The sequence below is a fragment of the Condylura cristata genome, unplaced genomic scaffold, assembly GCF_000260355.1.
Source record: "Condylura cristata isolate star-nosed mole 26May11 unplaced genomic scaffold, ConCri1.0 scaffold00038, whole genome shotgun sequence".
Taxonomy (NCBI): Eukaryota; Metazoa; Chordata; class Mammalia; order Eulipotyphla; family Talpidae; genus Condylura; species Condylura cristata.
In genome coordinates, this window is record NW_004567139.1 from 8,622,129 (window position 1) to 8,638,745 (window position 16,617).

General features: G+C 60.0%; 1 protein-coding gene across 1 annotated transcript in view; it reads right to left on the reverse strand.

Annotated features, from left to right (window-relative positions):
• Positions 1-2,618: 2,618 nt before the first annotated feature.
• The window catches only part of SRP68 (signal recognition particle 68kDa), a 23,950-nt gene continuing 9,951 nt past the window's right edge, over positions 2,619-16,617 (reverse strand). Inside the window, exons 8-15 of the mRNA XM_012733037.1 lie at positions 11,399-11,497; positions 9,164-9,228; positions 6,859-7,015; positions 6,293-6,387; positions 5,400-5,529; positions 4,073-4,148; positions 3,671-3,723; positions 2,619-3,409 (exon numbers count right to left, since the gene is read on the reverse strand). Of these exons, the coding sequence (XP_012588491.1) occupies positions 3,182-3,409; positions 3,671-3,723; positions 4,073-4,148; positions 5,400-5,529; positions 6,293-6,387; positions 6,859-7,015; positions 9,164-9,228; positions 11,399-11,497 (903 nt within the window). The 3' untranslated portion in view covers positions 2,619-3,181. The remainder of the gene's footprint in view (positions 3,410-3,670; positions 3,724-4,072; positions 4,149-5,399; positions 5,530-6,292; positions 6,388-6,858; positions 7,016-9,163; positions 9,229-11,398; positions 11,498-16,617) is intronic.

Sequence of the window (16,617 nt, forward strand, 5' to 3'; positions counted from 1 at the left end):
AGCGGCCAGGCTCCCCTTTCCACCCCGAGTTGGGGGGGCAGATGCAGCCGCGGGGTGTGTGGGCTGTGCCTCAGCTGGGCGTGGGGTCCGGCCCGTGCTGCAGCTTCCTGCCCTGACAGTGTCCGCCAGAAGGGGCCAACACTTCCCGCGTTCGGTGCCCGGAACATTTCCTGTGGCTGGTACCGACCAGTGCCAGCGCCTTCGCCAGGCCCACACACAGGGCAGAGCCCCGCGCCTGCCCGCCCGCGCCTCCCCCAGCGCCAGCACGGCAGGCCCCATTCCTCTGCTGCTGTGTCCGGACGCAGGCAGCGTCCAGCCGTCTCCTTGCTTTGGAACATCGATAAATGTCACGGCTGGTTTGCATCTCCTCTGCGCAACAAGTGTCCCCGCTCCCCCCTCTCCCCCCGCCAAAATTAGAGCCAGCACATATCTTTGCTATCTTGGGACATTTCCCGAGCCCTGTGAGGACCCCACGCTTTTCCAGGCTGCAGGCGCCACGTGCCCTGTGGGACTCTGGGATCCTTCAGCTCCATGTGATGGCCGGTGCCGTGTGGGGTATTCACAGCCAGCCTTGACCGGGCAGAGCCTTGCCCCACACCCCGGAGTCCACTTCCAGAGGCGGTGAAGCCAAGGCCTGAGCTCCGGGAGGGGGTGGGGCCCGGGAGTGGGGCGCCGGGCCCCGGGAGAGGCCCAGCGGTGGCCTGCGGAGAACCAAACGCGGCAGTTTCATTCCGGAAGGAATCCAGTGATTCTCACTCGGCTTCCTGGCAAGAATGCGCGTGTAACGGGGAGCAGGTGCCTGTGCGGCAGAGGGAGGGCCTGTCGCCCCGGCCACCGCCTCCCGGCCTCGTTCTAAACCAAAGGTGACGAGCTTGACGGATGGTGTCTTTTCGGGCTGAGTGTCAGCGTTCTGCCTGTTAACCAAAGCCCGCTGGCCCTCCCATGCCAATCACCACCAGCAGCTCTCAGAAGTCTGTAATTCAGAAACGGGTAGGTTGCTCCTCTCCCTCCCTGGGTCCGGAGCCGGAGCCGCCCAGGCTCAACAGCTGCCAGGACACAGTGCTCACCTGGGGAGGGGGGCAGGCTGAGGGGCAGCAGAGACCCGCCTGAGGCTCCGGCGCGGCCTGCTCCTGGGGGGAGGGCCCGTGCGCCCCCATGTGTCTGTGGATCCCTCCAGGAGTAGCTGGCACCGGAAGCCATCCCTGTGAGGCGGCGTGTGGCTCCAGGCCTGAGGACAGGACGGGGCCCTCCACCCCGGGACGCGGCCTGGGAAGTGTCCAGGACCCGCCGTGAAGGGATATACAAACTGACCGGAGAGGTCAGCCTGCCAGGTCTGTCCTCTTATGTAAATAATGTGCTTTGAACACTAAACATGCCCTGTCACGGGCTTGCTGGTGGACTGTGGCCACCGCCATGGAGCAGTGGACGGGGCGCCGGGGAGGCAGCCTGCGGTGTGGCCAGAGCAGCAGCTCAGACGCAGCAGTGGGGACGGGCCTGGCTCTGCAGCGAGAGCAAGGCGGAGGGCCCTGGGCAGGGGGCGCTGCAGCCCGCCCCACCGGCAGGCTGCAGGACTGGCCGCAGCCGCGAGGCCTTGAACTGGGCCCTGGGCACTGAGGGCGGCTCTGCAGGGGAAGGGCGAGGGGTCGCCCGGGGGAGGTGGGGAGGGCGGAGCCCACCGGGACATGGAGCGAGCCCTGGGCCTCACCACCTGCTCTGTGTCTGCTGGGCCGCAAATTGTGTGGCACAGTCGCTGGAACCCCCAGTAGAAGAATCAGGGAGAGGAAGGGGAGCTGGGCGAACGGCCCGCGCCCGCAGGCCACGCCATGCTGCACTGGCCGTGATGCCAGAGGCCCGGACGGCAACCCCGGGGCAGTCACGGCCCCGAGCAGCTCAAGTCCTTCACAAGACTTGAGTCTACCAAAGCAGCCCGCTTGGCAAACCCCCACCACCCTCCAGCCTGGCACCCCTCTGCAGCCCTTGGGAACCGAGGCGCCCTCACCCCACAGCCTGCTGTGATGTCTCACACTCCAGGACACCCCAGGGCCCTGCACTTTTTTTAAGATTAATTTTTGCATAGAACTGAGGTGTAGACCCGCAGAGTGGGGGGGGGGGGCAGGGTGAGAAGAGTCCCCAGAGGAGCAGAGCAGGCGGATGGCCTGACACCCACTGTTGAGGGGGCAATGGGGAGACAGGAGGGGTGTCCTGTGCCGTGTGGGTCACTCCCTGGCCGGGGATTGGACACTGCAGTGGCTGCGGCAGCTTCCTAGTCTAAGGCTGAACCCCTTAGGGCCCCGGGAGGCCCCTGTCCTGCACTGCGGCAGACGCCCCTCCTGTGGGGGGCCCCCAAAGCTCGTGTCTCCCAAGGGTGCAGCGGTTCTCGCCACCTTTACTCCCGCTTCCTCTTACTGCAGCTGTGGCCAACGACCTCCAACAGAAACAAAAAGGCTGACTAGGGCAAAAGCTTAGAGCGGGGGAGGAAAGAAGGGGGGTCCAGCAGTGGGGAACCCAGGCAGGAAGCTCCTTAGAAACGGGGGCTCCTCCAGCCCTGCCCCCCCACCCCGCGCCCGCCAGGGGGCGGCCCAGCGCAGGACGTGTGAGGGTGTAAAAACGGCACAGTCTCCAGCATCTCTGCCTTTTAATATAAGATTTGCTTCCATCACTGTGAGAGTAACACATTTCTTCTAAAAATAGAGCTCTTTGCTTGTTCTGAAACGTCTCAGCTTGCACTTGGAGGTGAAGGGGAATAAGGCTGGCTGCACCCCGGGCCGCGGCCAGTGTCTGAGTCTCGGCCGCTCACAGGCTTCAGGGCGCACGGCGAGGCGGCCCTTCCTGGCCACGGTACTGAGGACGCGACCTGACAGCCCCATCCGTGCCTGGCGTGACCCCGAACGCGCTACCGACCCAAGGCCGCCAGTCCCGGCTCCCGCAGGCCCAGAGTGTGGCGGCCACTCCCTGGGGACGTGGGGACAGAGGGGCCCCAGCCACTGACCACAGGGCCAGAGGCTGCGAGCACTGGCTAGAATGGACGTGCACAGAACAGACGGAGGGACGCTGGGCTGCGGCAGGTACTCGCGCGCCCCGGGCCGGTGCGGACCTGGCTTTAATGTCACGGAACTTGCTGGGGTTTTCTCACAACACAGACTCAGAGTCAGTAACTCCCCGACCCCCAAGGAGGAGCCGGTTAACTCCTGAACCCAAAGATGCCTTTGATGTACCCGGTGAGGCCGCTCTTGGTCTTCTGCTCCAGCTTGTCCTCCAGGGGCGGGAAAGCCACGTGGTTGAGGGCCAGGTCGAAGAACAGGGGCTTGCAAGGGACAGGCTGGAAGCCCGGGGGGAAGTGCACCAGGCTGGCCTGCTTGGTGACGAGGGAAGGGTCCAGGCAGAACGTCTCAAACCGTTCGACCAGAGGCTGGAGGGCAAATCAAAGGGGGGACCTGTCAATCACCTAAGTCTGCCACACTGCCCCGCCTCACAGCCCAGACACTGCAACCCAGGGGGCGGAGGGGCCGGGCGGGACGGCCACAGCCCAGGCTCCTGGCCCCCGACCTCGCACGGCGCGTCAGCCTCAGAGCACGACGACGGCAGCAGCGGAGGGCTGCCAAGGAGGCCGACGCCTCGCCACAGCCGCCGGGCCCCGGCCCGAGGCCCCGGAGTCAGAGCCCAGACCCACCTTGCTGTCCTTGACTTGGGAGGAGACCTCTGTTGGACGGGGGTCGCTTGAGTCTGGAAGGTCACAGGACTCAGTCAGAACAGACCGCACACACGGTCACAGCGGCACGCTCACCCCCACTCCAGAGCGCAAACGTGGCCGTGTGTGGGGAAACGGCTCTCTCCTGTGTGGGCCCAACTTCTGCTGAAGCAGTGCAGACAGACAGACAGACGCGCCGCCCCAGAACCCACGCGTCAGCCCAGCCAAGGGGGCACAGCGGGAGACGGCAGCCTTCCCCGAGTCTTCCATACAACCTGACACTTGGTGTGGCAGGGGGAAACGGAAATCTTGCAGAGTAACCAAGACAACCCATTTTACTTTAAATCGGCAGTGTGGGGGGAGGGGTGTGGGGGAGGGGCTCACCCAAGATGGCTGCCGCCTGCAGGGAGCACTTCTCGGACCTCACTTGTGTGATGAGCTCCTGCACGTCTGGCAGGTCCTGCAATGACCCAGAAAACAGCACTGACGAGCAGGCCGGGACCAGGCGCACGCACGCAGCTGGCGGGGTCTGGCCACCCCGCCTGGCCCGGCACGGTGGGCTCTGAGTCCTCCCTCTGGCAAACAAAGCCCAGAGCGCCAGCCTGCTTTGCCGTGGCTGAAGTAACAACGCCCAGGAAGGACAATGAGCCCATGAGCGCGTCTCAGAGGCAACGTCCCGTGCGCCGGCACCACTAAGCGTCGCCACAGTAACCGTGGGCCGTCTGGACCCCGCTTTCCGGGACACAAGATGCAGCTGGTGTGTGCCTGACTCTCCGCGGTGGCGGGGTGCAGTCAGAAGCAGGCCACCAGCGTGAGGGTGCGTGCAGGGTACCCCCGAGGGCGAGGCCATCCCCCCGCCTGCGTCTCCTCCCGGTGAGGTCCGGATGCTGCCGAACCCCTCGCCTCTGCTCTCCTGACACCCTTCCCCACGCGCCGGGCCTGTCAGGTGGAGCGCTGGTCCCCACGGCTCTCTCCGCCCTGCCCACGCCCTTCCAGGCCTGCACTCTGGAAGCTTCCTTCTGCTTCTGAGACGGGCCCCGTCACGTGTCTGGCGGAGAAGCCGCAGCCCCCTGAGCAGGCACCCGCCCGCTGCGGCCCAGCGCCGCTCCCAGCCAACAGTGGAGCCCCGGGCGTGGCCGGTCCGGAGCCTAAACTGCCCGCGCTAGACCACGCGGCCCCTGGGCCGGCCAGCACCCGAAGACCCTCCACATCGCAGCCGCTGACTGTGTAAACGGGGCTCACTCTCATCAGTGATCAGTCAGCCACGGGCTCCGGCGCGCAGTAAGCACCGCGGGTCTGGTTATGATGTGGGTGAACGGCTGACCCGGGGCGCCACCGCCCTCTGCGGCCAGGCACAGCGGCTCCCCGCTGGGCTGCGCATTTCAACCCGGAGGGTTTGCCCCAGACACGCCGCACTGCACCTAGGAGCCGCGCCCACCCGCCAGGGCCGGCAGCCCTGCAGGCGGCCCGCGTGCGGTCTGGTTCATCTTCGTGGCTGAGTCTGACTGGCAGCCGAATCTGCGCAGAGCCCATGGGGTTTTCTGACCCAGCGGGGGCTTTCCTGCTTCCCTCCTAACCTGCCCCTGCCTGCTGGGCAGCCTGGGCGGCGCAGGCGTGGCCCCGGCATCCGGGACCAGCTCGAGGAGCCGCAGCCCCTGCAGGCCACAGGACCACAGCGCTGCGGCCCTGACGTGCGGAGGCCAGCGGTCACCTTCAGGCTGTTCTTGAAGGCTCCGGCGTCAGAACCGGCTTCATTCGCGTATTTCAGGACTCGGTCATACAGGACAAGGGCCTCACTCCACTTCTTCACCAACACGTAGGACTGAGCAATGAAGAAACACCTGGTGGGGGAGGAAAAGAGTAACAGCCGCCCCAGACCAAGGCTGTCCTGGCGGTTCAGGCAGGATCCACACTTTGGAGCCAGGTTTCTTGGCCCAGCATGGCGCCGGGGAGCCAACACTCTGGGGTTGGGGCTGGCCTGGCTGACACAGGCTCTGGGGAGTCTGGTGATGGGGGGCCAAGACAGACCGCTCGTCCTTTGCGTTTCTTGAATAACCAAATCCAAGAAGCCTCTTCCTAACAGAAATAGCTGCACCGACGCTGACACAGCCTGAGTCCCGCTTGCCCCTGACAGGACAGAGGGCCCACATGGGAGCCAAGGGTGTGGAGAGCGAAGACAGGGTGCCTGGAAAGCTTGGGAGCGCGTGGGGTGACCAGAGAACAGAGCAGAGTGCACTCAGCTCTGCGGACTGCCCATCTGTCCAGCTCCCATCTGCCAGAACCCCAGATTCACCCAGAGCCAGAGGCCAGCCAGCTCTCTCCCGACTCAGTGCGGGTCTCCTGAGGCAACACTGGTTCTGTGAGCAATGCCTGCTCCCACATCTGGCCGCCCCCACTGGCAAGGGAGGAGACGCACGATGCCCATGCTCCCGGCCCTACTCGGGGGCTCAGCCATGGGCAGCCACCACCTGTGGCGGAGCTCCCCGACGCGGGCCCACTGCTCTCCCTCACCGGCCAGGGACACCCAGCCACACCTTCCAGGGGCGGGACAGGCACTGAGAGTTACAGACACACAACACAGGGCAGCAGTCTCCGAGCCCTTACCTGTAAGCCTTGTACACCAGGGTCTTGAGGCCTATCTCCTTCTGGAAGGCTCTGTCCTCCTCTAAGCCAGGAAGCTGGCGCAATTCCACCAGATTCTGCACGAGGAGACGGCTCATGAGGGGAGGACAGTTTCTGCCTCAAACAGGGAGCCATCTTGGCAGAAGCCATACTCAGTGTCACCGCCACCCCGTCTCTGATGACGAAGGTCAAGTTGTCCTTCACGTGCCAGCCCATATCTTATCTCCTGCAGAGACTTCTTGGGCCACCTCAGCCACAGGGACCGTTCTGGCTCAGGACTCCGCCGGGGCAGCCTGCCCTCAGGGACAGATGCCTGGCACGTGTGCAGAGTCCACTCACTGACAACCCCAGGGGCCCAGACAGTGTAGCCTCAGGCCGCACCCCAGGATTGAAGTGCTCAGTGAACCCCGTGGGTCCCGTCTCTGCACACAGCAGGTCTGGCTGTCGGGGCCCGGATGGCTCAGCTGGCGCCAAGGACAAGACCTCTTGTGCCCAGCTCCCAGCACCTCTTGGTCACAGGGTTCATCACTCTGGGCTCTCCCGGTCACCTGCAGAATGATGTCGTAGAGCCGGATCAGGTCCTGGGGCCGGGGGGAGCGCTTGCTGTCGTCTTCCGGCTGCTGCTGCAGCAGTGCCTTCTGCAGGCCTTTCGCCATGCTCTCGTTCCGCTTGATCGCTGTCGACAGCTTGATATGGGTCAGGTAGCTGGAAGCAGAGGGCAGCTCAGCTGTGCTCGGGGGAACAGGCGTCTGGGACGAGCAGGGGCAACTGGCCAAGGTGAAGCTTGGGGGCGAGGCTGTGGCGCATGCCAGGGCCGTCGGGCTGGGCCTCAGGCCTGGCTGCGGGTCAGTGACAGACCTGCAGGGGCCAGTAGGAGACCTCCCGGGAGAACTCAGTTTGTTAGATCCCCTGTATGTTTTTGTGAAAGCCGCAGCGCTACTGGCTCGGAGACACTGTTGGGCAAGGTGGCCCTGCCAGCAGCCAGTCCAGGGACAGGCTCAGTTCGGGTCAAAACACGCTGCTACTTGAATGTCTGCTCAGAAGCCCTACTACGCAGCTGGCAGGGCAGCAAGCATCTCCCAGAGGGTCCAAGGAGGCCCGGGGTGGGGGGAGGGGGCATGGAGCACAGAGGACTCAGGGACAAGCATGGCCTGCTGGCCCCTGGCCTCCTGGCCCTACTCAGCTTCAAGTGGCCGGAGGGTGGCCGGAGTAAGCCGCGGTCCACCGCAACAAGAACAGGGCCCCTGGGAGAAGGGCAGAGTAGAGGGCCGGTGAGGCCCTCAGTCGACAGGCCCGGGCACGTGTGGGCTCCTAGACCCCCGCTAGGGCGTGGGGGTGCAGCCTGCAAGAACCTGACTTTGTAGGGAGGAGAAACTTCAGGGAAACTAATAACCCAGAAAGGAAGACTTTGTGGTTGTGATAGAAAAAGACACTATATTTTAAAAACGACATTCGAAGAACACCAGCCCTTAGAAATCAAAATGCCCTCAGAAACAACCCACAGAACGTGCAGTGGCGAGGGAGGGCGCATGGGGACGTGCACCAAACGTTTACACCCATCACCAAGGAGCCGTGCGTGTCACTCAGAGGTGGCCGCTGACAGAACGCAGAGCAGCGCCTCTGAGGGACGGGAGATGGTTCCCTGGAAACAGCTTTGCAGGCACAGCCGGCTGGAGACACAGCAGCAGCTGCCAGTGGGGCGGGCAGGCGCCCGGCCACCTCCACGGGCTCACGAGACACAAGATCTGCCTGTCTCCGCGGTCCCTTTATCCACAGGGCCGCAGGCTCCCAGCCTGAGTGAAACCAGATCCCGATACTGTGGAGCTGAGGGGGTCGATGGACCCGGGGGCGGGCGCTTCAGTCTGGAAGCTTCCCGGGGGCCTCTGTTGGGCCTACTCGACGTTGAGCCTGCGGTGTCTGCAACAGATGCGGCCCTTCCCGTCCAGCAGAGAGAGGACACCAAGGGCTTCCTGCTCCCCATTCCAGGCACACTGCTAACCCCTCAGAAAGGAGTTTTGTGGTTTCATTTTTCTTTTAAAGGGGGAGGGTGGGAACTGGGAATAGCTAAGAATCTCGCCAGGTTCACTGAGCAGCGACAAGCAGCGACAGCAGAACTTAGGGGACGTGGAGAAGCAGACCCACGACAGGGGTGTTCCCCAGGTAATCTGTTTCTCCCAGGAAGTCCACGCTCCCTGTCTTTTGTGAAGCAAAGTGAATTACCTTTAAAAGAATTACACTTGACAAGGTGACTGTAAGATGGACATGAAAGAGCAAAGGGCCAGAAACCATCAAGAGGTACCTGAGGGAATCTGGGGGACACCTTGCTCCCCCAAACACATCGCCCGGTTTCACTAATCCATGACAGTATGGAATGTTGAGGCTAAGCCCAGAGCAGAGCCCGGCAGATGCAGGCGAGACGGGGCGAGATGGGAGGCCCAGCAGAGTGCAGGGAGGGCCGGGCCGGGCCGGGCCCAGTCGGAGCCGCACCACAAAGGTGCATCTGACCTCATTCAGAGATAAACTCCGGAGGGAATTAAAGCTTAACAGGAAAGGAACACAGAACCTTCAGAACACAGAATAACCTGCGGGGTCTGGGGGGAGGTGACCCAGCTCCAGGAGGGGGTGAGCCCCAGGGAGGCCCGCAGTCACTGGCCATAAGCGAGTTCTTAAGCAGTTAAAAATTTTAATTTAGTAATATGCCATGCAAGACATACATTTGTACATGATAAAATGTATAGATGCATGACGATTTATATTAAGTCATAAATTAAAACGAACACCGACACTGTATGTACATTGTTTTGTTCCAATGATTATTTCAGTGCTAAGACTTTGAAGACGCACAACTCTTACCTGTGCAGGTACTGAAGATTAGACACCTTCCCCGACTCTCCATCAAGGGTGTAATCTCTCTGTTTCTGCAGAAAGGGGACAAGGTAAAGACAGAACAGTTTGCCCACACCTGGGTGGCCCCCGAAAGTGCCCTGAAACACGGGTGCAGACTACAAAGCCAGGGCTCCTCAAGAAGCAAACATCTGCTGCACAGTCTAGAAAGACGGTCACTCGGCTACCACAGCAACAAAAACTAAACTTGAAAGTAAGAGAATTCAGAGTCACAGCCAGCAAGGCGCCTGTGCAGGCCCAGCGGCCAGGCCCCACGCATGACCAGAGCACGCAGCCCTCGGCCCCGCGCCGGGCCTGTGCCTCAGACCCAAGTTCAAGGCCTGGTGCTGTCAGCTCCAAGCTGCACGGTCACCCATCGAAACCTGCGCCCAGACTGGCCCGTGTGTCCTTGTACACAGGACCAGAGGCCCGGCAGACGGGGCCAAGCGCAGCCTGGCTTGGCCAAGGGCGCAGAAAAGCAGTCACAGCCCCTGTGAAGAGGAAGCAGGAGGGTCGGCAACGCAGACACGAAGCGGCCGATGCCGAGGCCAGAGCAGCGCCACGGTGCTGCTGGCTTTGAAAGTGGAGGAAGGGTGCAGAGCCTCTAAGAGCTGGAAGGCGTGTTCTCTGAGCAACGGACACTCTTCTCTAGAGCTGCCAAAAGGACACTGCCCAGGGCCTCTCTGGTGGTGCAGGGGTTAAAGTGCAGCTGGCCACAGCTCCTGCAGCAAGAGATCGATCCCCAGCCAGGGAGTGACCACAGGGCGCAACAGACTTCTCCTGGCTCCCCGCTGCCCCCTCAGCAGTGCGTTTCAGTGGGGCCACCTGCTCTGCTCCCCACTGTCTCTGGGGAGCCTCTCACCCCCATCCCGCCCTCACCTCTGGCCTGCACCAATTCTTGTGTGCATGCATAAATAAATCTTTAAAAAGGATGCTGCCCATTTGTGACGACCCCTTGCAGTCCCCCCGAGGGGAAGGTGTCTGGCTGGCTCAAGCCACTTCGTGTGTAACGTAGCAGCAGCAGGAGGAGCCCAAGGCTCGCCTCACTCCGCTCACTGCATCTGGTGTGCGGCCCAGCTGCCGGGAGTCAAGGTGGAGGCCGGAGGCTCTGCGTGGCAGGAGAGGGGAAGAAAAGCACGGTCTACAAGGCTGCTCAGCCGGCGCAGGAAGGAGTGGCGAGAGCGCAAGTGTTTACTGCACATTTTAATCTCCAGGTGCTATGGCAGATGCTGAAAAAATACGCTTGTTCACAATCTTGAGATAAATATGACTGAAGGGTAACTAAAAAATCACCACAAAATGCTAGAAGGCAGCACTGGACCAAACAGTAGCCCCGCAAGCGTCAGGTGACCAGACAATGGGGAGAGCTCCGCGGGCAAGGACGTGGCAGGCTCCGGGGCAGCAGGCGGGTCTGACAGGCGAGCAGGAGAGGGAAAGGAGGCAGGTGCGCTGGTGGAGGTGGGAAAGGCCCACACTGGACACGGGCGGGGCTGGCGGAGCCCCGGTCTGGACTGTGCTCATGGCGCCTGCGCCTGCCCCAGAGCGGGCGTGGCCACGAGCACGTCTGCCTTCATTTACCTCCTTTCTGAAACCTTTCCTGTAATGAACTTCCTATGTGGCAAATCAGATGAATTACAGGGAGTATCACTTGCCAGTAAATACCTCAGAGGTGCATGCTCTTTGTATTTTGGGGGTGCATTATTGTGGGTTTGAAGACCTCTGCCCTAGAGCCAGAGACCAGTGCATCTCCCTCAAAGGCCTGGAGACAGACGGACTCCAAGACAGGAGCGCGGCCGAGAGGCCTGTGAGGTGGTCTGGTGTAAGGTAAGGGCTGTTCAGGACACAGGCGGCTGGCAGGGCAGAGAGCGGCTACAAAGGGAGAATCAGCGGGGCTCTGCGCAAGGGCTCTGAGGCTCTGCGCCCAGACGCCTGCGTGATCTGGAGCAGTCACGAGGAAGGCGCGCGGGCGCCGCGGCCTGCAGCTGGGCTGGCCCACAGGCTCGGCACGCCGTACGTGAAACCGTCACGCGGAACAGGGCAGGAAAAGATTCTCTGAACCCGACGGAGCCCAGAGGTGTTTGCCATTTGTTAGCCAATCACATTAAACACCAAAAACGGCCAAGAGTCACTGCGCTCGGCCTGTGGGCCAAGAACCACACTCCCGGACCTCCGCTGGGACAGAGCCGCCGCCCGGCTGCGACCTACCTGGTCGGGCTTGAGCTCTTCCCGCACGGCCTGGAGGGCGTCCCGGCACTCGCTGAGCACGGACTCGAACAGACGCTCCTTGGTTTCTTCGCTTTCAGCCTACAGGAGTCAGAGGGAGGGAGAGTTGCCTGGGTCAGCCACCCTCTGGCGGGGTGCCTGGGCCCCTTACTACACACCAGCCCGCGCAGAGGGATGTCGGTGAGTGTCGGGCGCCACGTGAGCGTATCCTGGCAGCGGGCTCCCAGGGAGGGGGAAGCGGAACGCAACACACCGCCGGAGCGACCTGTGAAACCAACGGGCGATGTGAGGCAAAGACGCTCGACATGTTTTCCCATCGCAGAACTTTCTACTACTTCTACCTCTGCTCTGGCACCCCCTGGGGAGCGTGGGGCACTGCGCCTTCACGGGAGGCACCGCACCTGGGAGCCCCTGTCCCCTCCCCGCTTCAGCACGAACCGTCAGCCAGCAGGGCCGCCCGCCCTCATGGCACTGACGGACCTGAAGCCTGGGTTCCGTCAGGCCCCGGCATCAGTGCCCAGTCAGAGCCACCGTCAGGCGCGGTGCCTCGCGCTCCGAGAGCCCCAGGCTGAGGGAGCGTGAGGGCGACGGCTGGCAAGGTCTCTGCAGGCACAGGGCGTCGCCCCAGCTCGCCGGCTGGGATAAGGGAAACTGTGATTCACAGGCTGAATACCCGCCAAACCACATTATCGCCACAAAGAATCTGACTGAGCAGGTGGGACAGATGAGAGGCGCAGAGTAGAGGAACTGGAGCTACAGGCAGGCCCACGGTGACAGCAAGGCAGCAACATTCCATTCTTCTGTTTGACTTTCCCCTGAAACTAACATCCAAACTGGCCTCTTGACAGTCACCTGACCCCTCGGGGAGCCCAAGAAGGCCAGCACTACCCTCCACTTTGAGGCTGAAAGAAAACCCTCGTCTTCTCTGAAGCGCTCTCATGGTTTTCCGTGTGGACAAAAACCTTCCTGGTGTGGGACCGAACAGAAAAGCAAGCACGCCCTCCCGCTTGCATGGGGCAGGCACTGCTGAGGGCCAAGGCCCGGGAGCCGCAGGGCAGCGCTGTCTCCAGCAGCAGCTGCCCGCCATTACGGAACGCTGTGTCTGCAGGGCCATGCCGTGGTCACTAGCCGGGCCCTGAGCACTGGGATTTGTTTTTTTAAATAATATAATAGCTTATTTTTGTACCATTCAGTGCATTTTTTCATCTCAGTTGTCATCCCCGTGGGCTTCCCATCACCAAATGACCCGTGTGCCATCACCACAGCCCAGGAGCACTGCGAATTTTAAGCAGCCCCAGTGTCCACAGGCGTGCGAGGGCCACACACGGTAAGCACTTCAAGTTCACAAGACTCATCATCACTCACGCTTGCGGCCTCGCTTTTCCAGGCGCAGCCCCTGCGGTGGGGGGCCCGGGCAGCGAGCAGGAGCCAGGTGACGAGAGCCCCACCCCGCGCCAGACCCTGCCCCACAGCGGGAGGTCCAGCGTCGCTGACACCCTCTTAACGTGGGTGGGGTGGGGTGGGGGGCGGAGAGGGCAACGGGTTATAGTGAGAAGAGAGTAAACCTCGTCTTACCAGCTACACAGGCTCTGTCTCCTTCCTTGTAAGGAGGGCGACACAAACAAAAAGCGTAAAGTGAAGTGAAACGCCAAACCTCTTCACCACCGTGTGCTACATCCCCTCTGAACAAGGAAAACTCTGCACCGAGGTAGAATTCTACAGTCATGAAGCCACACTGAGGAAGAGCCTGTCTGGATGCGCCTTCACACGCTCTGCGGCGACTCAGAGACCCCAACCTCTGCCCCGGCCCAATGCGCCCGACAGGAGGCCTGTGGCTATTCTGTGGCTGACACTTGTTCCACAAACCCAACTGAGGGGTGAGGAGCATTCCTGAAGGGACAAGGACCAAGAGGTGCTCGCGCGGAGGGGCCTCCCGGCAGCCATCCGCAGCCTTCCACACGGGCCCGGAGTCGACGTGCAGCCTCACAGCAGGCTCCGTCATGAGGACGTGCGGTCTGGCCGGGCCTCCCTCCCGGTGTGCCGTGACAGAGCGCGATGTGCGCCTCACTAGCCCACGGATCACTGTGCCCTAGACAAGTGCTAGCCCCTCTCGGTCCGGGTTGCTGCCTGCAGCCTCGCGCCTCACTCCGGCCTGGCGGTGCGGGGAACCCAGTGCACCTGTGGTGCCCAGGACAGACCGCGGCCATCAAACACAGAGCTCCAGGACTGTTTTACTTGTCTACAGGATTTGCTGGAAGGTGGTGTGACTAGGAGACAAACAAGGCAAGTGTGACTAAATGCTCCACCACACCCCTAGGAAAACTAGGGAGACAGGAGCCAACCCTCACCCAGCCCACTGGGGGTGAGGAGAAAGCAAGAGGAGATCTGGCACAGGTCCCACGCCTCACTTAAGAGCAGCATTTTAAGAAAGGACAAACGCCTTTGCTTCCACTCACATCAAAGCACTGCCCAGAGTCTGAGACAGACCCATCAGCCTGCAGGCATTTTAACCTCCCCCATGTCCACCTCCACCGCACACTGCACGGACCGGCGACGGCCCTGCGGAGCGCACGTCACTAAAGCAAACAGCGTCACGGGCACGTGGAGACAACGGAGACATGGACGGAGGAGAGCCGCGAAGACGCTAACTTGGCCAGAGAGAGGAAGGGTTTTGCAGCTGAGAACGTGGCAGCTACTTAACCCTCAGCCCCAGTCTTTTTAGTCTCATAATCTCGCTCTGAATTACTCCTTCCTTCCGCGCTGCTCAGTAAACTGCTGTGTTAGTATGTAGGTGGCCTAAGAAAGCCACAAGCAATCACTGGGGACACCAAACATCTGTGTCCGGGCTCCTAGGAGGTGATGCCAGTGCCACCAGCGAGGACAGAAGCCTGCGCAATGAAGAGCCTGCTCCACCCCAAGGCGGCGTGGCGGGGCATCCAGGACGCAGGACAGTGACACCACAAAGCGCTCTGGCCAAGCAGGCCACGTCACATCAGAGCTGGCCACGGTCTGCTAGTGGCAGCAAGGGCCAACTGGTTCTTCTTGAGATTAACCTCAGACGGCCAAAGGGCAATTCCGCACTTAATAACCCATGATTCACTCACTGAAGAGATTTAGTCAGCTATGGTGCTAGATCTGACAGGTAGATTTAACTAAACTTGGCCACAGTAGTTTCCCCCACCAGCTTGATCTGGCACACGTATGATGCAGGACGTAAGGCCCATGACTGTTTTGAAGATAATACGAAACCTTAGCAGGAGTTCCTGGGACTAACACACATTTTGTTTTGAGCTACACTTTTAACACCTACCCCCATCATTTAAAGGCCTCTAATACTCCAAAGGGAGCCTGTCACACTGCCCTATCTTTAAACATCATAGGTAACAGCATTCATTGCAACCAGCACATTAACCAGGCACTAACAGGAGAAAACACGACAGATCCTACAGACATTAAAATAAGAAACTATAACAGACTATGTAAGTCAATAACCCAACAATTTACATGACATTAATAAATTCCTTTTAAAAATAAAATTCACCCAATGGACACAGAAGAAATACAAAGTCTGAAGTGCCCTGTATCTTTTCAAAACAAGAAACAAATTAAACAACTTTCCCACAAAGAAAACTTTCTAATGGTTTCAATGGTGAACTACAGCAAATGTGACAGGAAAAGGGAGGAGTGTGGGGAGAGGCAAGAACAAAGAGGGAAGGAAGCACAGGGGGCCGGGGCGGGGCTACGGTGGTACCTGCTGGGGGTACCTAATGTCACTTTGATTTTTAAAGATGTATTTAAAACAAAAATAAGGGGGGGGGGGGATACTGACAGCTCATAAACTTTCGGAAATCAGAGAAAGAATAGCTCCAAACTTGTTTTATGGGGATATATAACCCTGATAGCGAACCCTAAAATAATAAAGTCATAGGCAACTCTTCTTCACGGAAGGAGATGCAGAACTCTTGGCAGCATTCACACATCAAACACAGCAGTAGATAACAAGGGCACTAGACCATACCCAGGTGGGCAGATGGGGTTACCCCGGACTCCAGGCTGCTCCAACACTGGCAGCCAGTCAGGGCACTTCACCATGTTAACAGGCTTCAAACTCTTCCCCCTTCAGCCTTTATCCTGAATTTGAAGACCTGAAACTGCCCTCACAAGGTTCCTTCCACCCTCTGGGTTCAGACAGCCCTCAGACCTCTGAGTCCCATGGGCCAGTAAGGCCCACGCGATGCCCCCACATGCCTACCCATGTGGCTGGGTTTCGTGGGCCCCAGGCCACCTGAGAAGCAGCTATGTCAGGCAGCGACGGGAGCAGACGAGACAGACGCTTCAGCTACAGGCCTGACCTCCCTCGGCGTGACAGCCGGGCATGTTGAGGGAAACGCCCCAATCTCGTGTGCAAAGTGCTTACGTATTTTTTAATTTAATGATTGAAGCAATGTAAGATACAGAGGAAAGTGGCTTCAAAATGTCACCAACACCACACTGCTCTCAAAGGGTTGTTTTCTGCTTGGTAAGGACCTTACCTGCCGTAACAGCAGAGCCCTGCGAAGAAGCGGCCCAAACTATGGCGTCTTGCTCTCTCGCCACCTCACTTTCTTGGGCGGACACTTAATAATAAAAGCTCTAAAATAAACACTGTCTCCATTAAATTGGGATTGGAAATGATTAAATAACTTTATTCAGAAAAGAAGTTATATATATTTAAATCTTCCTGACAGTCTCATTCTAGGCAACTGATTTTATAATTGTAATCCCAAACACAGACAACTCTGCCTAGCAAAGATTCACACCATCTTTCATAGGACTTAAAAAGTACCTGGGGGCCCTCCCTGCTGGCGCAGAGGGTTAAAGCACAGCACTAAGGCGTTAAAGCTACTTCCGCATGAGTTCGATCCCCGCCTGCCCCGGAGGTGACCACACGGTGCAGCAGACCTCTCCTGACCTGTCCACTGCTCCCCTCAGCAGTGTACGTCAATGATCTGCCTGTTCTGCTCCCCACTCTGTCTCTGGTGAATCCTCTCACCCCCCGTACCTCAGGCTGGTACCCAAGTTCTTGGATGCATAAATAAATAAATCATTAAAAAAACATGGCTTTCTCCCTGGTGGCACAGCGGGTTAAAGCACTGCACTGAGAATCTAAAGCCGCTTCCGCATGAGTTCAATTCCCGCCTGCCCCGGAGGTGACCACATGG